We start from the raw sequence: 24,551 nt of genomic DNA, 5'->3' as shown, positions 1-24,551 counted from the left end.
GACGTAATTCGGGGGAAAAACACCCGAATTACGTCCGTAATTAGTGCGTGTGAACATACCCTTATTGTTGCTTAGAAGGAAAGACACTTGCCAACTCGACATGGAGTTAGGGTATGTTCACACGCAAACTCAAAAACGTCTCAAAATACGGAGCGGATTTCAAGGGAAAAAAGCTCCTGATTTTCAGAAGTTTTTTAAGCCACTCGCGATTTTCGCTGCCTTTTTTGGAGCTTTTTTTCGATAGTCAAAAAACGGCTCCAAAAACGTCCCAAGAATTGACCTGCACTTCTTTTTCGTGGGCCGTTTTTTTACGCGTAAAAAAACGCCACGAAAAACACTCCGTCGGAACAGAACGCCGTTTTCCCATTGAAATCAATGGGCAGATGTTTGGAGGCGTTCTGCTTCCGATTTTTCGGCCGTTTTTCAGGCCGTGTGAACATACCCTCAGACGCACCTGACCATTAGACGGACCCAGGTTTTAGACAACAGAGAATAGGAAACAAATTAATTTGTTAAAAAATAATTTATTCTGTTTCACCACATTCTGAGAGCCAAAATTTTTTTATATTTTTTTCATCGATTGAGCGGTGTGAGGGCTTATTTTTTGCAGGACGAGCTGTAGTTTTATTGGCACCATTTTTTGGTACATACGATTTATTTGATCACTTTTTTTTTAGTTCATATTTTAAAGAGGCTCGGTCACCAGATTTTGCAACCCCTATCTGCTATTGCAGCAGATCGGTGCTGCAATGTAGATAAGAGTAAAGTTTTTTTGTTTTTTTTTAAACGAGCATTTTTGGCCAAGTTATGACCATTTTTATATTTATGCAAATGAGGCTTTCTAAAGTACAACTGGGCGTGTATTGTGTATGTACAACTGGGCGTGTTTAAAGTTATGTACAAGTGGGCGTGTATTGTGTGTGTACATCTGGGCGTTTTTACTTCTTTTACTAGCTGGGCGTTGTGAATAGAAGTGTATGATGCTGACGAATCAGCATCATCCACTTCTCTTCGTTACCACCCAGCTTCTGGCAGTGCAGACACACAGCGTGTTCTCCAGAGATCACGCTGTGACCTCACTCACTTCCTGCCCCAGGTCCTGCATCGTGTCGGACGAGCGAGGACACATCGGCACCAGAGGCTACAGTTGATTCTGCAGCAGCATCGGCGTTTGCAGGTAAGTCGATGTAGCTACATCGACTTACCTGCAAACTCCTAGTCACAACGCCCAGCTAGTAAAACAAGTAAAAACGCCCCGATGTACGCACATAATACACGCCCAGTTGTACTTTTACTTTAAACACGCCCAGTTGTACTTTAGAAAGGCTCATTTGCATAAATATAAAAATGGTCATAACTTGGCCAAAAATGCTCGTTTTAAAAAAAAAACAAAAAAACGTTACTGTAATCTACATTGCAGCGCCGATCTGCTGCAATACGAGATAGGGGTTGCAAAATCTGGTGACAGAACCTTTTTAAGCACTAAGGTGACCAAAAAAATATTTTGATGGCTTAAATTTTTAAACTCCCCATGCCAGTTAAATAATGGTATATTATAATAGAGCGGACTTTTACGGACACAGCGATATCAAATACATTTTATTTTTTACATTGTGCTTGGTGAAAAATGGGAAAAGGTTTTTTGTTTTTTCTTTTTAGCTTTTAATATTTCAATTTTTTAAACTCCTGAAAATGTATCTAACATTTATTTATTTTTTTTTTTTTTTTTTTTACACATTTTATTAGTTCCACTATCGGACTTGAACCAGCAGCCACTTGGCTACATATGGAGTTACAGAAACAGCGTAACTACTGTGTTTCCCGAACATCCATAGTAGTGAATGACAGTAAGGGTGGATTTACACGAACGTGTAATACGTCCGTGCAACGCGCGTGATTTTCACGCGCGTCGCACGGACCTATGTTAGTCTATGGGGCAGTGCAGATGGTCAGTGATTTTTGCGCACTGCGAGTCCACTGCGTAAAACTCACGACAGGCCCTATATTTCTGCTTTTTTCGCGCATCACGCACGCATTGAAGTCAATGGGTGCGTGAAAATCACGCATGCCTCACGGAGGCACCTCTGTGGGACATGCGTGATGCGCGAAACACCAGGCAAACTATGAATAAAAACAGAAAAGCACCACGTGCTTTTCTGTTTACAAACATCCAGACAGAGTGTCATAATGATGGCGGCTGCGCGAAAATCACGCAGCCGCGCATCTTATGTGATGACACACGGAGCGGTTATGTACCTTTTGCGCACGCAAAACGCTGCATTTTTTGCGTGCGTAAAACGCACACGCTCGTGTAAATCCGCCCTTACAGAAGCAGTGTAGCACGTGAGCTACTCGGTTTCAGTAACTACTGTTCAGTTCTATGGGAGTTACGGAAACCGCGTAGCTCCGCGAGTTACGCTGTTTCAGTAACTCCACATGTAATCAAGTGGCTGGGAGAGAACAAAGCTAGAACGGGGTTTAGGGGGCCCCGTTCTAGAGATAGGCGTGGGTCCCAGAGGTGGGACCCGCATCTATCTGACATTTAGGACATTTGTAACCATTACTTCTTTAGGGAGTCTTTACAGGAGCCTTTTTTTCTTGCAGCAATTTTTGTGATTGTGACTAAACCACAAAGTCTTTGTAAAAGCGTAGAACAGACCCTCAAGTTATGACATATTTGGGTGCCTTTTCGTCTAGCGGTAGTGTGCCGTGAGGAAAACCCTCCGGTAAAAAATCTGCAACGTTACCCCAGAAAGCAGGCTCAACAGAGACAAGCTGGGGGGGGGGGGGGGGAGAGAGAGAGGAGGGACGTGTCATTACTGAAGCACCAAGGGAGGCAAGTATGATTTTTTTTTTTTATCCCCCCTTTGCAGCAGCAAATCTTACTGAAAATCTGCACCATATCAAAACACTATTTGGTGCAGACTTTCAACCCAGATTTCGGAGGAATTTATTGCAAAATTTTCTACAGCAAAACCAACCACTGAGATTATCGCAATTTTTAAAATAGCAATATAGGGGTAATTTGAGCCCCAATCTTTCCTGCTCTCAGCCCACAGTAGTGAAAAAACCTTCTATTACTAGTCATGTGATAATCTGGGTTTCTGGTTTGTGTGTTGGGCTAAACAGCATCGCATGTACTCACAAGTACTGGCACATCATCTCTAATGTGGACTCCTTACATAGGCAGCAGGAAAGGTTTTAACCCCTTAATGACCAGGCCATTTTGCACGTTAATGACCAAGGATTTTTAGTTTTTTCACGGTCGCATTCCATGACTCGTAACTTTTTTTTTTTATTCCGTCGACATAGCCGTATAAGGGCTTGTTTTTGCGGGACGAGTTGTATTTTGTAATGTCACCATTTTTAGATGCTTACAATATATCAATTATTAGTAGAGAATTGAAAATAAGCAGCTATTCCAGCACTGATTTTCACGTTATAAATTTACACCGTTTACTATGCAGCGTAAATAACAGGTTAACTTTATTCTGTGGGTCGGCACGATTAAGGGGATACCAAATATGTAAAGGTTTTATGTTTTCCTACTTTTGCACAAGAAAAACCCTTTTAGAAAAAAAATACTTGTTTTTGCATCGCCGCAATCCAAGAGCCGTCATTTTTTTATTTTTCCGTCAATGTGGCCGTATGTGGGCTTGATTTTTGCAGGCCAGGGTGTAGTTTTCATTAGTACTATTTTGGGGCACATAGGACTTCTAGATTAACTTTTATTTAATTTTTTATGGGGGGAATGGGAGAAGAGAGAATTTTGCCGTTTTCTGCGTTTTTTTGGGACGCTGTTCATCCGGCAGTTTAATGTGTTCATTTTATTGTTCAAGTCGTTCCGATCGTGGGGATAACATATATGTGTATGTATTAGTTTTGATACTTTTACTAAATAAAAACACTTTTTGAGTGTCAATTTTTTTTTTCTTCACAAACTAACTGCTTTACATTTTTTTTTTTTAGTCCCACCAGTGGACTTCACTATGCGATCTGTTGATCGCATATATAATGCTTTGGTATACTTAGTATATCAAAGCATTATTGCCTGTCAGTGTAAAACGGACAGGCAATCTCTTAGGCCATGCCTCCGGCCTAACAGGGATTTGCTGAAGACAGACATGGGGGCCTTTGTTAGGCCCCCGGCTGCCATGGAAACCCGACAGCGACCCGCGATTTCTTTGCGGGGACGCTGATAGGGTGACAGAGGGATCTCCCTCCCTCTGTCAAACACATTAGATGTCGCTGTCGCTATTGACAGCAGCATTTAATGGGTTAAACTGCTGGAATCGGAGCGCGCTTCGATTCCGGCAGTTGTGGCAGGAGCCAGGCTGTGTAGAACAGCCGTGCTCCTGCCGCTGATCGCGTGGGTAACCTGTCAGCACCCGCGCGATCAGACGACGGATATATCCGTCCTTCGGCGTTAAGAGGTTAAGGCTCTTATGTGCCCCACACAGAAATGTAATGCACTAATTGCAGGGAATTGCCTAGAGGTGCTGTAAAACCCACTGTGTTTATTTCATAGAGGACAACATGGTGGAAGGATTCCTTTTACCTCACAATTGCACATTGTTGATTTTGTTAAATTTTTTAATGCAGGGAAATGAAAAGAAAATAATTTAGGGCATATCTACAGTAACTTTCTTTGGATCTGCAGGCCAGGATATCCCTATGAAGAATAGATGGGTAAAAGTGCATAGCAGTTCCACACGTATGTCAATGCTATGCAGTGTTAAAGCCTTGCAAAAAAAGATCCACCTTTGTATGTTAGCACAATGAGTGTATTTACCATATCTTTGCAGTTTTCCATACAACTGTGGCGTAAGATACACCAGTGCAGCAAAGGTGCAGTTCACAGCTTGATCAACCGCAGAACCCGCAACTATATCATTCTTTGCCAGCTGTTTCCTAACGGCTTGTACCAGTCCTTTGAAAAGTTCAGAATTAGGACCACAGAAATCCTGGGTAGGATCTGAGTTTGCAAAGTCAAGGAGAAAGTTACGACAGTCATCTGCATGAGAGTTCTTAGTCTGGAAATAAAATAATAATGTAAAAAAGCATTTACATAATATTAGGTTGCAACTCAACACTATGGTTGTAATATTTTGCTCTATTTGACAACTAGTTTATCACGTAGTAATTATTTCATGTAATTTGTCCTTAAAATGGTTGCCCAGGAATAACTTGTTTTTTAGCAATGACCACAGTTGCATTTATGAAATGCAGCTGTGGCTCAGCTCATACATGGCCCAAGGGTGCGGCCACACGGTGCGGTCACGGTGCGTTTATGTTGCGTTTTTAAACCGCAGCAAGTCATTTTCAATAGTAGTCAATGGTGAAATGTTGGTTATGGACAGACTGCTGCTATTATATTACAATGTGTTTTTTGTACAGTTAACTACATCTTCATAATGTCCGACCGCATGCAGTTAATGACCGCGCTGCCAAAGTTGTTGCTGAACTGCTTGCGTTTTTGCTAACAGTTCTGCAATGCCTTGTAATGAACTATATACAGGAAGCGCCTAACAAACCAACACGGGTGAAAAACTATGTCCATCAATTATTTCCTTTAAAAACGCAACAGAACTGCAGCATTAGGCTATGTTCACACGGAGTATTTTGGGGGAAGAATATCTGCCTCAAAATTCCGTTTGGAACTTTGAGGCAGATTTTCCTCTCCCTGCACGCCGATTTTCGCCCGCGGCCATTGAGAGCCGCGGGCATAAAACAGCGCAAAATACGCTTTCTCTGCCTCCCATTGAAGTCAATGGGAGGTCAGAGGCCCGAAGATAGGGCATGTCGCTTCTTTTTCCCGCGAGGCAGTTTTACTGCTCGCGGGAAAAAGACGCCGACGCCTCCCATTGAAATCAATGGGAGGCGTTCTCGGGCCGTTTTTGCGACGCGGTTTCCGCGTAAAAAAACTCGCAAAATACCCCGTGTGAACATAGCCTTACAGAGACAAAAAACACATGCAGTTGACCTCAAGTGGTTTTCAAACGCAACAAAACCATGTGTGGCCTTACCCTAACACTGCCAGATTTATTACTTTTTACCCGCTTTCACAGGGCAGTATGTGTCAGTATTTTTAATCAGTATTGTGGAACCTACACAGAAGAAAAAAAAAAAAAAAAAAGTATGGTGGAAAGATTTGCACCTCCATGTTTTGGACCTACTCCTGGTTTTGGCTTCCAAATACTGATGCAAAACACTGCCTTGTGAAAGTGGCTTTAGGCTTCATGCACATGGCAGAGCCTGTACGGCAGCACATTGAATTATGAATGCCACAATGTAAATTGTCCATGGCAATGACGCCACATGGTTGATTATCCAATGGGGGAGTAGTCAGGTACAGACTTAGGCCCCATGCACACGGCCGTGCCCACAATCACGGCCCGCGGCCGACTGACAGCCGCATTTTCAGACCGTGCTCCCATACAAAGTACGGAGGTTTTTTACGGTCGTGTGCATGGGGCCTAGGATGCATTGCCGTGCAGCTGAATACAAAAAAAAAATAAAAAATAACAGCACTCTGACATACCTATTAGGCCATGTGCTCGTTATCAGAGGATGAATCAGTTCCCCAACTTGAATATAAAGCAACCATAGAACAAAATAACAGCACCAGGACTTCAGAGTAGATGAAACAGGGTGGATTTATTCACCTCAAGTGCGCAACGTTTTGGTTCATCACAGAACCTCTCCCAAACTAGAGAAACCCGGTTTCATCTACTCTGAAGTCCTTGTGCCGTTATTTTGTTCTATGGTCGCTACATAGAGATATATATATACTTATATTTATAATTATTTAGTTTAATGCTGGATCCTACCATCCCCAGGTATATGTGGGCTTAGTCCAATTCTTGGTGTATGAGAAGCGTAGGGACCCACCTTATAGAGTTCACCTTGTCGCGGCAGGTGGGCTCACACAATTTGATCAAAATGTGCGCTAAGAACATTCAGCAGCAATGCAGATTTATTTATAGTGTTTTGTTGCCATTAGTGTTCGCAGAGAGCGGTTGCCATTTTTGGATATTGTATAAATACACACACATTTATAGTTTAAGTGCCACTTCTAGTGAAGGCTAAAATACAAGTTAACTCCTGATAACTTCTAATGAATAGAAAGAAATGCACATTCACAAAGATAACTGAATCATTACTACTCCTGTTACAGGCTCTAATTTACAAGATGAAAACTCATTACAAAAGGGGAGACTTTGAACAACAAGGTGACCCAAGGCACTGTTCACATTAGCATTAAAATACTATGTGGCATTTTTAACTAGCGTAACTAATGCACGGTTTAACTCTACCAGTGTAAAATAATTAATGGCTCTTGTATGTTCAGTGTTAATAGTATGAACTGCTGGTTAGCTTTACGTAGAAGGAATCAATATACTCCAATAAATACGAAAATCAAGTTACCTCAATACATCCTTGATCTTGGAGGTTTGGTTTTATTACCAAGTTGCTTTCCATGTAGATTTGATGACTAAACACAGATTTCCACAATGGCGAGCTAACAACTGAGGTTATTTTTGTAGATGGCAAGTCTGCAACAGGTCCCAGCTCTTAAACAAAAAAATATATATAATAAATCACGAAATAATTATTAAGACAAATGTGACTGTAGAGAACTTTTTTCTTTACTAGGGAAACCGAAATCGATTAATGCTGTACAGTAACAAGATTTTTCGAGTTCTTGCCATAAAATCCTTTTCATTGGGGGACACAGACCTTGGCTATATGCTGTTGACACTAGGTGGCTTGACACTAAAACTTTAAAAATAGGGAGCTCTCCTACAGGATATGCCCCACCTACAGACACTGAGCTATTTAGTCTGTCCACAAGCAGGGACAAGGTAAAAAAAATGCAACTCAAAACAAGCCATGTCCCCCGAGGTACTGGACGATTTAAAGACTTTACAAGGAGTACTCAAAAAAAATTGTTTTCTCGTTCGTTACATTGGGGGAAGCAGACTGTGGGACGCCTCAGGGCAGTCCACTGGGGTGGAAACAGAAGAAAGCACACGGCCACCTATTTCAGATGCCTGCAAGACCTAGTGATCAAGGGAAGCGTCTGCAGAGGCAAAGGTGCATGAGTACTGGGAAGACCCCAGCAGTTGGCAGGCACGTAATGAATACAAAAAGAACTAAGTGTGCCAGGCACACTGAAAGCCAATTTCCCAACTGCTGACTAATATTGATTAAAAAGTAACTTTTATTAATTTTGCCACTAAGAAGTCCATATGGACATTAACAATAGATACAAACAGTTTAAAAAATTGTAGCCAATGTTGCTGCTGCACACGCTCAAATAACACTCCGTCTGCATGTATTGCCAGACAGAGCACAAGGTGCTGGGATTAACAAGATACCAGATCTGACAGATCGGCTGCTGCAGACTGGGGGGGCTAAATTTATCATTTTAAACAGCCATGCTTGCTTAGCAATCCCAGCACGCACATTTGAATTTAACCTTGAGAGTAACACTGAATCTGTCACGACACGGCAGTCTGCAGCAGCCGATCTGTCAGATCTGGTATCTTGTTAATCCCAGCACCTTGTGCTCTGTCTGGCAATACATGCAGACGGAGTGTTATTTGAGCGTGTGCAGCAGCAACATTGGCTACAATTTTTTAAACTGTTTGTATCTATTGTTAATGTCCATATGGACTTCTTAGTGGCAAAATTAATAAAAGTTACTTTTTAATCAATATTAGTCAGCAGTTGGGAAATTGGCTTTCAGTGTGCCTGGCACACTTAGTTCTTTCAGAGGCAAAGGTGTGCACCTAATAGAACTTGACAAAAGTGTGCAAGGAAGACCATGTGGCCACCTTGCACACCTAAAGAGCAGAAGCTTGATTGCTCACAGCCTAGAAAGCACAAGCCGCTCTGGTAGAGCTGGCCATGATCCAAAAAGGGGGTACTTTACCCCCAACCCAGTAAGCCTCGCAAATAGTTAACTGAATCCATTGAGGAATAATGGCCTTAGAGGCCACCAACACCTTCCTGGGACACTCCTGGAGGACGAACAAAGAATCTGACCTCCAGAAGGGAGTACTTACAGAAACAACAGTCCGCAGGGTGCAGACAACGTCCAGGTTGTGCAGAATACACTCTTGGATGACTGGGAGACAAGCAAAAGGATGGCAGAACAATGTCCTCATTTGTGTGAAAAGGCAAAACGACACCATGCCGAGAACCGCCTTTCCAGGTGAAGAATCAGGACTGGAGAGCAGCAAGAGAATGCTACCAATACATAGACTCTACGGATAGAAGTCACCCCTACCAGAAAAAATCAACTTCCAGCAAAGCAGATGATGGGAGACTTCTCGCAAAAGTTTCAATGGAGCCGACTGCAGAACCTCCAAAACCAAGTTGAGTTCCAAGAAGTAATGGGAGGACGATAAAGGAGCCTCCGCATGAGCAACCAACTGCAGAAAGGTCTTGACATTGGACTTGGATGCCATCGGGCAACTGAACAGGATGGAAGGTGCAGACACCTGTCCCTACATGGAGCTAAGGACCAAACTTTGATCCAGGCCCTGGTGGAAGGAGAGAACTCCGGGTAGAAAAAATTCCAAAGCAGGATATTGTAATCCTCTCACCAACAAAAGTAGGTGTTTTAGGTACAATGATAAATGCGGGCTGAAGGCTTCTGAGCCTTAGGGCGGATTTACAAGAGCGTGTGTTTTGCGCACGCAAAAAACTGCGTTTTGCGTGTGCAAAAGGCACTTAACAGCTCCGTGTGTTATCACATAGGATGTGCGGCTGTGTGATTTTCGCGCAGCCGCCATCATTATGACACTGTTTGGAGGTTTGTAAACAGAAAAGAACGTGGTGCTTTTCTGTTTGCAAACATACTTTTGACTGCTGTTGTGCGAATCACGCGCGTCCCATGGAAGTGCTTCCGTGTGGTGCACGTGATTTTCACGCACCCATTGACTTCAATGGGTGCGTGATGCGCGAAAAACGCAGAAATATAGGACCTGTTGTAAGTTTTATGCAGCGGACTGACGCTGCGCAAAAATCACTGACAGTCTGCACTGCCCCATAGACCAGCATAGGTCCGTGCGACGCGAGTGAAAATCACGCACGTTGCACGGACGTATTACACGTTCGTGTAAATCCGCCCTTAAACATGGGGAGAATAACTCTCTCCATCAAACTGCCAGCCCTGAGAACCGTGGCCTCAATCGGAACGTCTTTAAAGCAAGCAAACGTAAATTCTGGTGAAAGAGAGGTTCCCGAGATGGAAAGGACCATAGGACGTCTGCCAGCAGGGACACAATGTCCGCATACCAGCAACGACGCAGCCAATCTGGGGGTAACAGGATGGGCATAATCACTTCAGCCTTGAGTTGGAAGTAGCAGAGGCAGGAGAGGTAAACTTCAGATATGTCCTTAAAAACTTGAACATATACTTGTTACATTTAAAACCTATTTTTATGTTGAAAAAAAAAAATCTTATATACACTTCACATAACTGTATAATTACACATTTTAAAAGGTCTTTCGATGAATATATGAACGTGGACTTCCTCCTCTGATCTCATACATCTCATCCTCCCCACATGCTGACCATTTTATCCAGCGCTAGTATATCCTGTGATTTTGCCTGCTATATTTTTTCTAATAAATAGTGTATTTATACAGTGTACTTGGTTATATTCATATTAGACTTTCGAGTGATGTTCCATACTATAGACCCGACATACGTGCCAAGTCACTATGTATTGACCTCCTCTGTCTACCTCCATTTGTTTGGGACGTAGGGATGTACTTGGCCATACTATATTGTAATTTTGTACCAGTTTAGGTATTGTACCACATTAGTAATCTGGTTGACAATGGTCAGGGTTTAGTTCCTAGGCCTGGTTTAGTTTGAGTCCACATTTGTTAGGGCCCATCCAGTTTCATTGATGTGGGCTGTGGCCCCTGACAGGTGGGTGTGGTCCTGATTGTCACTGGTGCCCTTTGCTGTATTGACATCCTATGTTTCATGAATTTGGCCTTTTGGTATCCTATAACTGATCCTACTTCTAGTGGAGGTCTCTATTCATCCTTAGGGTCTTGAATACAAGGTGTCCTTTGGTCTGTATGATTTCTTGAACTTCATTTACATAGATTTGTGACATATTTCCAGAGTTTCTTCCTTTTTTGGAATTTACATTTTCATCTAGATACAGTTTAAAGAGGCTCTGTCACCACATTATAAGTGCCCTATCTTGTACATAATGTGATCGGCACTGCAATGTAGATTACAGCAGTGTTTTTTTTATTTAAAACGATCATTTTTTACGGAGTTATGACCTATATTCGCTTTATGCTAATAACTTTCTTAATGGACAACTGGGCGTATTTTACTTTTTGACCAAGTGGGCGTTGTGGAGAGAAGTGTATGACGCTGACCAATCAGTGTCATACACTTCTCCCCATTCATTTACACAGCACATAGTAATCTTACTAGATCACTAAGTGCGCACACACACACACACACACACACACACACACACACACACACACACACACACACACACACACACACATTAACGTTACTCAAGTGTCTGGACAATGAATATACATTACCTCCAGCCAGGACGTGAGGTCTATTCACAATTCTGACACTTCTGTAGCATCAGTGTGATATTTACAGCATGGCAAGCGTAATCTCGCGAGAGTACGATGTAAACGGTCATTTAAAAGGAGATTACGCTTGCCTTGCTGTAAAACTCACACAAACGTTACCGAAGTGTCAGGATTCTGCATAGACATCACGTCCTGGCTGGAGGGAATGTATATTCATTGCCAGGACACTTGAGTAACGTTAAGGTGTGTGTATGTGGCTGCACATAGTGATCTAGTAAGATCACTATGTGCTGTGTAAATGAATGTGGAGAAGTGTATGACACTGATTGGTCAGCGTCATACACTTCTCTCCACAACGCCCACTTGGTCAAAAAGTAAAATACGACCCAGTTGTCCATTAAGAAAGTTATTAGCATAAATCTAATGTAGGTCATAACGCAGTCAAAAATGATAGTTTTTCTAAATAAAAAACACTGCTGTAATCTACATTACAGCACCGATCACATTATGTACAAGATAGGCCACTTATAATGTGGTGACAGAACCTCTTTAAATACAACATACTAATTTAGTGTTTTATGCTTGGTTATATGGCGGATATATAATACATAGTCAGCAGCGGTCTTCCCCCCCTCTAAGATGGCGTCCGAACGATCATTGACAGATGTGCGAATGCACAAGTGATGTCTTTGTTGACTCGTGCCGTAGTTCACAGCAATTGCTGTTTCGGTCGGTAGTGCATGCTTAATATGATACTCTGTTTGCCTCTACTGTTTAGCTGTAGAAAGACTCGAATGACATGCGCAGTGGTGATCAGGAGACCGTAACAGGAAGTCCACTTGTTACAATGTTTGTAATCCACTTTCACCTGGTTAATTAGACACTTTAGCTACTTGTAAGTATTATTCAGTAGCCTTACATTGCCTACATGCACATATTATATATCTGCTTATCACTTTATATTTATGAGAGATAACTTGCTTATTTTTATTACGTGTTGCATGCTATTTTTCACTTTTGAATTGATTATGTCATTATCATGTATGACCATTGTTATAAACTGTGTTTGTGTGTTATGTTCACATGCTTGAGAAAGGTCCAGTTGGACTGAAACGTTGCATTGGTGGGTAAATCAATTTCCCTATTTTCCTGGATGTGCTGCTTTGTTTCTTGTATGAGGACCCTCCCCCACCCCTTGAGACTGGCATCCGTGGAGAGGATCTGCCAGTTCAGTGGAAGGAAGGAGTAACCTCGGGGGGAACAGCTGTGGAGGAGATCCATCACCGGAGAGATCGATGGACTTTCAGGGGGAGGAGGATCCGTTGATCAAAGGAGTCCAGTGAACAGTTTCACTGGGAGAGGATTGCTCATTAAAAAAGAGGACGAGTGTGGAACTGTGCAAAGAGAATGGGCTTTATCGAGGTCACCATGGTTCAAGGAAATGCAAAGTCAGAGGATGGTCGGCACAAACGTCCAACGAGCGAATCTCTTTCTGAAGGACCAACAGCCATTTCTGGGGAAGGAACTCTTGCAGACTGAGTGTCGAAGGCCACACCCAGGAATACGATCTGCTGGGGGGGGGGGGGGGACCCTGCAAGATTTGTGTGAAGACTCTCGGGACTGTAGCCAGGCGGAACGGAAGAGACACAAATTGGTAACGGTGAGGTGGCACTGCAAAGCGCAGGTAGCGATGGGGAGACTGGCAAATAGGAACAAGCAAATACGCATCCTTGATGTCCACGGAGGTAAGTATAGCACCCTCTGTTACATGGAAGCGGAGATCCCTAAAGGATGGTTAGGCCTTCTAGTCCTGGTAGGACAGTTGTCTGGTAAACTGTTTGGGAGAAGCCACAAAAAGTTCAAAAACGAGGACCTGTCTTCTTGACAGGGGCGCTCTGTTTGACCCTGTTCTAGGGGAGGTTGGGTGGTCTTGCCACCAGTAACCTCTGAGGTGATTTTGTCCTCTCTGGTCCAGAAGAGAGGGGAACTTCGAAATGGAAGCGCAGTTGGGGACCGCTTGGAAGCCGCATCTGCAGACCAAGCTTTGAGCCAGGACGACAAGCAGATAGTAATGATAGAAGCCAGAAGTTAGGACAAAACCACAAATTCCTCCTGAGGAGTCCCAGAGGGGAAGCCATGACCGTCTCTGTACCTATTTCTTGGGAGCTCTGCGGTCCTAGGAAGAGGCAAAAATAGGGAATAAGGCGTAGCCGGAGGGATCAAAGGCGGACTTAGCAAAGTATTCCACATGGCGATCCAGAGGTTCCTTGAAGGAAGTTGCGTCTGCCATAGGCAAAGTAGTAGTTTTGGCCAGGTGGGAAACTGGAGGGTCCACTGCTGGAGACTTATACCACTTGAATGAGACCCCTTTCTGAAAGAGATAGGCATTGTCCAAAAAAAATACAGTAGGCGTACTTCTTGTCCAAGTCTTTATATTCCTTGGAAACTATGCTGTCATGTTCAGAATGGGCCGTAAAGGCTGTTTGGGACCGTTTGAGGTTGAAGGAAGAAAACAGATTTAGGTAAAGAAGAGGGCACGGTATCCGTGACCTGCAAGGTGTCATGGAACACCTTAATAAGTACTTTGACAGAAATAAGAAGTTCACTTGACATCTGAATCAAAGTTCCCCCGGTGGGGGGGGGGGGGGCTGGTGGAAGGAAGAAGAGGCCGGTAAAAGTGAAGACAGTCATGCGGACCTGGCCTGTATTTGGGGCCTGCCACGTGAAGGAGATGTGGACGGAGAATCCATGGGAGGTGCTCCAGGAAAGCAAACCATCATGCCTATCATGGAGACTGAGTAATGTCTGCCAGATTAGATATGATTCTTTTTTTTTTTTTTTTTTTTAAATCAAGTAATTTTTTATTTTCAGCAAAACAAAACATATGCGATGCAGCATTGCAATGCATACAAAACTCCCCCGTCCCCCCTTCTTCCATAGTATGCATGCACATGAATACACATCACATAAATCAGTATCAATTACATAATATATCTACAAATCTAGTGCACATTTGAAAAAGAATGAACAAAATCCCCCCCAAGGCCAATCAGAGTACTCTACACCTCATATATTATCTACCTATCGCGGTCTAGACTGCAGCCCAGCCGCAACATCTGACAATGAACTCAGGCCCCAGCTTTCCACCCATGGAGACCATATTTTATCAAATGTATGTCCCTGACCCCAATTTTAGTCAGAAATTCAGGCGTTCTATACACCCAATGTACCAAAAACAGAGGAGAGATACGATGTGCCTCATTCATAGAAAATTTAGGTATCCGTGACAATATATCTCCCAACTGACTTTCTTCTATGGGCCCAAGATCTCTTTCCCATTCACTCCTCAATATGGAAGGTGAATCATCTAGGAATCTTATCAGAAGACTTTTGTACAGAAGAGATAAGGCCAGAGGTATGACTAGTCTTGCTAATAACTCCTATCAGGACATTATCCATTATTGTGACCGCGTTACTCCTATTCTCCATACCGTATGCATGACGAACCTGAAGATATTTATAAAATTGGGTATGAGGAAGACCAAACTGTCTGTAAACATGAAAATAACTTCAATTCCTGATTACCCAACAACTGGTCCATTCCACAAAGCAAAATCTGTTAGAGTGTTCATATGAGGCAACCAAGGCGTATCCCAAATAGCTGTATATTGTATACAACCCGTGATACCTTGAACATTTCGAACACTCCACCATATTTTGTGCATCAAATACAACGTTGGATAGGTTTTAGTATGCCGTTTAAATTTATGGGCCTCTAGTGCCTCATATAAAGAGTTTGAACATAGGAAATGTTGTAAAAGCAGTCTATTAGAATCCACCGAGTCATCCATATCCCACCCTATGAGATGTTGCAGCTGAGAAGCCACATAATACAATCGGGGGTTAGGAACCGCCAGACCTCAGTCTGTCTTATCCCTCTGCAAAGTGTCCAACTTTATACGCGCATGCCCTGTATTCCATATAAGAGCAATATTATAAATAGCCTATTAACCTTGTAGAAGAACCGCTGAGGTAACCATATAGGTGCATTGTGTAAAAGATATAGCAGTTGAGGCATCCATATCATTTTAATTAAATGATATCTGCCAATGACAGAGATACAATTTACACCACACATCCAACTTAAGTTTAAATCGGGCCAGTAAAGGGGTTAAATTCAAAATCGGTCAAATTCCTCCAGTTTCATAAATATTTCCACTCCAAGATATTTAAAGGAGGCGACACATTTTATTGGGAGATCTGCACATGGCACCTGCGAGTGTGAATCATCCACCTTCATCAGGACAGACTTGGACCAGTTAATGGTCAAGCCGGAGAACCGGCCAAACTCCCCAATAGTAGACATAGCTGCATCCAAGGAAGCAGCCAGTGGCGTAACTAACGCGGTAGCAGCCATCGCGGCTGCTACGGCGCCCACGGCTTGAGGGGGCCAGTGTCGCCAGCCAACACGACCCCCCCATATGCTCGGTGGCGCTGCTAGCAGCCGTCATGGCTGCTACAGCGGCCGCGCCGCTACTATGGGGCCCACGCCGCCGAGCCCCCAACAAGTATGGGCCAGACGACACAGGCCCTCATGCCTGTAGTCGTCGCTAGCACCGGGGCCAACGCCAAATGCATGCATTAGCGCTGAATAGCTGGGCATGTTCCATGCCAGACCATTCAGCGCCTTACAATGACGCTTATTGGCTAGCGGCTCGATGACGGCATCGCGCCGCTTCCATGCCTGAAAGGCGCCGATTGACAGGGGAAGTCATTCTGTCCTGCCAATCAGCGTTATTGGACGACGCTCGTTCAGCTCCTGCAGACCCACTCAGAAGAGAGCAGATCTGCATCATCAGCGAACAGAAACGGGATCATGTGAGTATGTAAAATGTTTTGTTTTTTTTCCCTCATAAAACTGTTAATGGCATTATCTATAGTGGGGGCTCTATATGTGGGCCACTATCTACAGGGGGGCGGTCTATATGTGGGGATGTGGGGCACTGTCTACAGGGTGGTCTATATGTGGGGCAGTATATACAGGGGGAGCTATATGTGAGACACTATACAGGGGTGGGCTATATGTAGAGCACTATCTATAGGGGAGCTGTTTTTTAGGGCACTTTCTATAGGGGTGGGCTATATGTGGGACACTAGCAACAGGGTGGCTATATATAGGGCACTGTCTACAGAGGTGGGCTATATGTGGGACACTATATACAGGGGTGGGTTACCTGTGGGGCACTAGCAACAGGGTGGCTATATGTAGGGCACTGTCTACAGAGGTTGGCTATACGTGGAGCACTATTTATAGGGGAAGCTATATGTAGGGCAGCACGGTGTCTCAGTGGTTAGCACTATCGCCTTGCAGCTCTGGAGTGCATATGTGGGCACTATCTACAGGGGGCAGTGTGTGTGTGTGTGTGTGTGTGTGTGTGTGTGTGTGTGTGTGTGTGTGTGTGTGTGTGTGTGTGTGTGTGTGTTTTACGCCTCGAATTACGTCTGAAAAAACGGCTCCAATACGTTGGCAAACATCTGCCCATTACTTTCAATGGGCTTTACGATGTACTGTGCCGACGACATGTCATTTTACGCGTCGCCGTCAAAAGACGGCGCGTAAAATTACAGCCTCGTCAAAAGAAGTGCAGGACACTTCTTGGGACGTTTTTGGAGACGTTTTCTCAGACTCCAATGAAAACAGCTCCAAAAACGGCCATAAAAAACGCAGCAAAAAACGTGAGTTGCTCAAAAAACGTCTGAAAATCAGGGGCTGTTTTCCCTTGAAAACAGCTCCGTATTTTCAGACGTTTTTTGCGCTGTCGTGTCAACATATCCTTATGGGAGCTAGAAAAGCAGGAATACTGCTTATTGTGCGTAAGTTTCAGTCTCCATAGATCCAGCAGCTGTACCTCCTTAAGAAAAGACCCAAAAGATGTTACAGGACCATACATTTGCGCCATCATTGTTAAATTTATCCCAATAAGGATGTACATAGTTATTAAAATCTCCCAGCAAAACAAATGTTATACCCGGCCTAGCACCAGTAAAATTCAGAACCTTTCAAAGCACATCATAATTAAAGGGAGGTGGAATATAAACTCCAACAAGAATATGTTGTATAGAATATATAGTGCAATGAAGACAGACATATCTCCTCTCAACATCAATATCAACCTGAAGACACGAGAAAGGGAGCAGACGATGTATCAGGCTGACACCCCTAGAATAACTGGTGTGAACAGAATGAGATTCATGGCTCATCCATGTACGGTGTATAGTGGAAATTCTATCCCTGGAGAGATGTGTTTCTTGCAGACATAATATAGCAGGAAAATGAGGCTTAATATAGTCAAATATAGTTGTAGGCTTAGTAGGTTATCCAAGGCCCCGTACATTCCAGGATACAATCTTAATATTAAGAGCCATAAGGTTTACACATATTAATAAAACAGGAGGAAACCAGTATTTTCATACAATTACAGTACATACCCATACTGTAATCAGAACAAAGATGAATACTCTGGAAGAACCCAAAAAAATTACCCCCAACCCCCACCCCCCATACCAACATAAGCCACAGATGCCAAAAGACTTGCTTTAACCAAAGCAAGTTAGGGCACCAGTCCTCCTTGAACCTGGACAATATGTTTCAGACAACGGAACAGTCAACGTCCTGTAACCACTCCTGGATTCAAGGGAAGGTCCATTAAATCAACAGCAAAGGAGCATGTGTGTTTCGGAGCAATCGGCTCCCTGGAAAGAACAAGCCCGCAAATAGATCGAAGCCCGTTCCACCATTTATCCATCTGAATCACGAATATGGCGCTCACTGCGATCCAGCCACCTCAGCATCCTTAGAATTTTCAAAAAAGTGCGTTTCCCCCAAGGCGACCACACGAAGTTTCGCAGGATACAACATCGCATATGGGGTTTTGAGAGCACGCAATCTCCTCTTTACCTCCTGGAATAGGAGACGTTTCTTTTGGATATCTGCAGAGAAGTCTGGAAAAAATGCTATACGATGGCCATCCACAGTAACTTCCTTCATATCTCTAGCCGCTCTCAGGATGGCATCCCTGTCACAATAATGCAGGAGCTTAACAAGCATGGTCCGCGGTGGTGATCCAGGCGGAAGTGGTCGCATCGGGACCCTGTGAGCATGTTCTACAGCATACGTGGGTGACAAAATCATATCACCAAAAGTAGATTTCAGCCATGTCTCGATATATTCAGTCGGGGTAGTAACCTCTGTGTGTTCAGGCAAACACACCAGTCGAACATTATTAAGTCAGAGCCTGTTTTCCAGGTCATCCGTCTTAGCTTGTACATTCAAAATGGCCCGGTCATGCTTTGAAATATCCCTTTGCATGGGTAAAATGGCGTCCTCCATCTCGCTCTCCACTGCCGACATCTTGTCAGAGACTTTCTGGAAATCATGCCGGATAAGCCCCACATCCTCACAAACACCTCCCAACTGCAGTGACATGGAGGACAGGGTGGCATTACATTTAGTAATGGCCAGAAAAACGTCTATCATGGAAGGCTCACCCTTTCTGTGCCCAGGCAGTGCAGCAGGGGTTAATGACGAACAGGAATCCGCCACTGGCTGAGACCCCAGGTCCATTAACTGTCCTTCACAGGATTCAGTAGCGCTCACCACAGTGTCCACTTCCAGCGCTGGAATCAGTGGATGTTTAGGGATCACCGCCGACTGTACAGACTTGCTTGAAGAAGCAGATGGAGTTCTGTCATATCCTGCCAATTTAGAGGCCGCTGCACGTGAGGCTGCAGACGGAGCACCGGCGCCATCTTGGTTGTCCTTCTCCACCGCCGCATCCTTATTCCGACGAGTCATGGCCACCGGGTCGGTGAAACAGGGCTACAATCCCAGAGGAACAATCCCCCAGGTAAGAGTAGTCAGGCTGAGGCAAATTAAGCCAGGTTTGCTCTCTGAAACAGGATGTGAAAAGGAGTTCGGGCAGGAGCTAACACACCGTGCGTCCTCTCACATCTCCGGTCAGGCCACGCCCCCCCATTAGCTATGATTCTAGAAAGGAAATAGGCTCAATCCGGATCAAAACCTACAATACCAGGCACGGGTGACGGTGGAGGTAGCAGGGGTGCAGGAGTCACATGCGCTTGGCAAGGAGGTCCTGCATGCATCACATAGGGAAGGCGGCGGACCACAGGAAAATGTAGTGCTGTGTTTATAGAAGGCATAATCGACTGTAATGGTTGTCTGGCAAGAAGGTTTTCCCTTCGTGTCAGAGATTGCAGTAGAGTGGGGATCACTAGATCACGCACCGTGACACTGTGCGTGTGAGATAGCCAATGAATCCACTCAGGTACCGCACAGCAATAGATTACTAGATCTGCTAGGAAAAACACTCCTACAGTGAGCAAAACTCAGGGACTGAGGGCTAGGGGACGTGGTGAGAAAAGGAGGACAAGGGCTGGTCCGACCCAGTTCCAGAAGTGTTTGCACTTGTCCTAAGGGGTATAGCCTATCGGAGGGGCCACTTTTTCAGTTCTTAATGTCAAGCCTCCTAGTGGCAACAGCATATACCCAGTGTCTGTGTCCTCAATGTAACCAACGAGAAATGTGTGCGATCATGGTAAATCTCAATAGAAAAAAAAAAAAAAGTAATGTGGCTTTTACAGGTATAAAAACAAAAATACATTAACACACAAAATACCATAGGGATTATGCATCTGAAGACATAACATTTTTAATGTTAAAATAATGAAGTCTAAAGTTTACTTGTCGGTGTTAAAAAATAAATATAAGACATGATTGTAAACGATATCTTACCGCATGTGGACTTCATGGCCATAGAACGAGATGCAAGACGGCCCAATAAGCGTGCAACAAGTAGCTGTAAATCTGAACTCCACGACAGGGCAATGTCTGGCAGGCCATATGCAGTAACTGTAAACTTAAACCCCCATTCGTTGTTGCTGCTGTCCGAGAAGAACAAAAACTGAAGTTGTGGACCAGCCTTATAAGTCACTTTCTGAAAGAAACAAAAAAAAAAAAAAACAACCAGTTAAATATAACAATATAAATATTTAGAACATGACAAAATAGCATCCTTACCTACCTCTACCCACAGTTGAGTACCAATTCAACCTTGCAGAAATGCTGTAATGACTGAAGAATTAAAAATTAGAGCATTGGTGTGATGTCCTAATAAACCCCCCAAAGTGACTAACAAGGGATGGAAAAAGCACTTTCTGGTAATGTTCATTCTAATGATGTATGACATTAAGGATGGTTTCAACCCACAGCGTTGCTTGGAAAAACGCATTCGTTTTGTGGCAGTTTTTTTAATGTATGTCTTTGAGCCATAACTAGGAGTGGAATTAAAATGAAATCGGAAATATAAAGCAAGGACTTCTATTGCCTGATGAATCCACTTCTGGCTTTTTTTTTTTTTTTAAAACCGCAAAAGACAACAATGGCATATTTTCCAAAAAAACGCTGTGTGTGAAACCACCATAATAGCAGCTCTGGAAAGGGAGATTAGGAGGGAGATGTGAGGAAGGAAACAAAAAGGAAACATTACTTTGCAGTGGAATAGTAAAAAGTTTACTTCTACAAATATAAAAAAAACAAAAAAAAAAACAAAGTCTAAGTCAAACACACATCTGCACCAAAGCATTGTTTTCCTGGCTTGGATGAGAATAAGAACAAAGCAAACACAAAGTGGCAGGAAGGCAAAACCTGCTTTTAGATTTATAAATTCCATATTTAACCTAGCTAAGACAAAGCCATAGAAAAAACAAAACAAAACAAAAAACACTTAATAAAGTCATGTCTAGGATGAAGAGGACTTGCACTATTTGGTCTTTTGCCTTTCCATTAAATTAAGTAAAAAAAATTTGATTTCTGTACTCATCGTATAATATTTTTCTCATTGTATTCACTGGGAACACAGCACCATGGGTATAGGCGCTTACTACTAGGAGACTTACTTTAGGTAGATCAAATCTTGGCTCTGCCCAGGCAGACCATACCCTTCCCACTGGCTAACTCAATTTGTACAGAAGTAGTTAGATGATACAAAAAACAAAAACACGTCCATAGTCCCAGGAGGGACCAAACAAACAGCCAAAACAATAGGTACCGATCTTGGACAAACAAAAAAAGGACGGGATCGGAGTAATGCTTCGTTCACGTCTGTGCTAGGGTCCCGTTCAGACGTTCCATCGGAACGGGACCCTGACTGACACAAACTGAAACCAAAACGACTGCACCCTTGTACAACAGACAAACAAAAGCAATTGGCACCGGATCAGTCACCTTTGGTTTCCATTTGCGTCAGTCAGGGTCCCGTTCCGAGGGAAAGCCCCAATGGAACGGGACTCTAGCACAGATGTGTACGAAGCCTAACCCAATAAATTCAATAGGAATTTTTTTTTTATGGGGAGTACAAAAATTCTGCCTGCAGCACCCTGTGAGCCAAAGTGGCATCAGTGGAGCCCAAAGAATGAGTCTGGTAAAGCTTGGTGACCGTGTACACCGAAGCCCTGGTAGCAGTCTTGTATACCTGAGCAACTGAAGCTTGATGCTTGAAGACCCAGGAAGCACCAATAGCCCTAGTAGAATGGACAGTGACCCAAAGGGGAGGAAGTGATCGTATTAATGCAACAAGAATCAACGTGTCCGGGGAGATCGGAGACTTGTCCCATCAAAAAAGTATCACTCCCTAGAGGGGCCTGGAGTGGATTTGCGCATATGGAACTGCCCAAAAAGGTAGACACCGCCCTGCCCAGCACCCGCCTGCAGAGTAGATGGAAGAGGGAGAGCTTCGGCGAAGGAGGGACACTTCTACCCGAAGGGTCTTAATTTTGTTCTCCAGAAAATGGACCTTTAAGGACCTCACATTGAAGTTCGTTCCCTAGTAAATTCCAGGTTCTGAGATGGGACTAGGGAAGATTTATCCTCGATGATCCAGCCAAAACTTTTCCAATGTGTCCAGAGTGATCAACCAAATAAGACCCATATAGGAGCATGGAAACCAGAAGTCTTCACGTATGTATTTAAAAAGATAAGTTTTATTTCCACATCTTCAAAACACAAATACACAATACAAAAAAGAAAATAAGTAGCAAAGATTTCAACAAGAAAAAAGTACAACACTGCAATTGGTAATAAGTAACGCAAAGGAAATCCTAGTACAATACCACTATGCGAAGAATTTTAGTAACCCAAAAAAGGCAGCCATCAAGCACTGTGAAATAGCTTTGTGTGTTGATCGCCCATATTTAAATGCAGATGGAGCTATTAGTTAGTGGACTACAGGAGAGAGTTAACGTCTCAAGGATGGAAGATAATCAAGGTAAGAAAAGTATTTTGTGCCAAACACAAAAGCGCATGGCTTTGCATCATCAAATGGTAGGGAAATTGCAAAGTAGAAAAAAAAAACCTGTTTAGTAATGAATAAGAGTCAGGTTATATGAAAACTTGCTTTTTTTACGTTGCGAAGTGGTTTCTGCATGTTTACTGCGCATCGACGTGAGTTCAGAGTGATGTGGAGACTTGAGATTTTCCTGTCTGGGTATGGGATGACAGAGAATCCCCTGGCACAGAGAAGTGTAAGGAGAGTCGCCAATCCCTTGGTAAAGACCCGTGGCAAGGCCTAAGGGGAGGACGACAAATTGGAAATTTCAAGAATCTATCAAGAAATTAAGGAAACGCCGGTGGATCCTTGCAATAAGAATGTGGAAGTATGCATTGCGGAAGTCAATGGAAAAGAGGTACTCTCCTTGCTCTAGTGATACCACCCCAAAGAAATGGGACAGTAACCTTTTACAGGAGTAGGGAACAAATAGCCCGGGAAACAGCAAAAGCAAAAGCAAAATCCGGTCGACAAATTTAAAAAAAAAAAAAAAAAACAACCTTCCTAGGGAAAGGGAGAACTCTATCATGAGCCCAGGCGTCATCCACATGAGTAAGCCAGGTTTCCTGAAAGGAAAGCAGTCGTTCCCCGAGTCGGAAAGACGACACGAGTAAGGAGACACCTTCAGGCTGAAGAGGCCTTGGCAGAGGAGGACTTCTAGGACTTCGGTTGCTGTTGTCAAGAAGGTCTGGGCTTGAAGGAAGGTTGTCTGGGCTCAGTGGGGTGTCCAGTTCTCTCCTCTGGTCTCCGAGAATGACCTATGGGAGGAGGAGTTGGGAAAGGACCAAAACCTCTGAGAACGCAAAAGCTGGACGCAGAACAGAACCTGCAGCCAGGGAATCAAACTTCTTGAAAAAAGCGATGCCGCATCTGATGATAGAATGGTGGTGCTCTTAGACAGCAGTGAGATAGGCGAGAACCACAGAAGTATAAAATAGGATTTTTTTAAGTACACACTGTGAAATACCATGTTCGGTGTCCCCTAATGGACTGGACGAGAAAAGGACGAGCGGTTGCCACTAGGAAACATAACACAAAATCAAAACGTGTTGGCCGCTCCTTCTGTATATATACCCCTCCTACAGGCACTGAGCTGGTCATGCTGTATTATAGCAGTATGTATAATCAACCTTACCAACTACATAACCAAATAGGGTGGGAGTTGTCTCCCCAATGGACTGGACGAGAAAAGGATTGTCTCATTGGGGACACAGACCGTTGCACGTCCCAAAGAACTCTACATGGGTGGGAACCAAAGAAAAAAATAAAATAAAGGACATATGCATCTACTCCACAGATGCCTGTAGTATCTTGTGACTAAGGGAAGCACCTGCAGACAAAAGCGCTCATACTACTGTTCTTGCCAAATTTGTGCAAAGATAACAATGTAGCCGCCTTGCATAGCTGAACAGCAGAAGGCTGATGGCGCACAGCCCAGAAAGCACCAACCGTCCTAGTAGAATGGGACAGGGGAATCTTACCCTCGATCAGGTTGAACTCTTGAATAGCAAACCAGAACCATTGCGCAATTGTAGACTTAGGGTATGTGCACAC

General features: G+C 43.6%; 1 protein-coding gene across 1 annotated transcript in view; it reads right to left on the bottom strand.

Moving 5' to 3' along the window:
• The window catches only part of ZZEF1 (zinc finger ZZ-type and EF-hand domain containing 1), a 168,754-nt gene that overhangs the window by 61,646 nt on the left and 82,557 nt on the right, over positions 1-24,551 (bottom strand). The window contains exons 24-26 of the mRNA XM_075852854.1: positions 20,408-20,609; positions 7,429-7,574; positions 4,793-5,033 (exon numbers count right to left, since the gene is read on the bottom strand). Of these exons, the coding sequence (XP_075708969.1) occupies positions 4,793-5,033; positions 7,429-7,574; positions 20,408-20,609 (589 nt within the window). The remainder of the gene's footprint in view (positions 1-4,792; positions 5,034-7,428; positions 7,575-20,407; positions 20,610-24,551) is intronic.

This window comes from Rhinoderma darwinii, chromosome 2, assembly GCF_050947455.1.
Source record: "Rhinoderma darwinii isolate aRhiDar2 chromosome 2, aRhiDar2.hap1, whole genome shotgun sequence".
NCBI classification, from domain to species: domain Eukaryota; kingdom Metazoa; phylum Chordata; class Amphibia; order Anura; family Rhinodermatidae; genus Rhinoderma; species Rhinoderma darwinii.
Note: the sequence above shows the minus strand (reverse complement) of the source record. Positions and strands in the feature narration are given on the sequence as shown.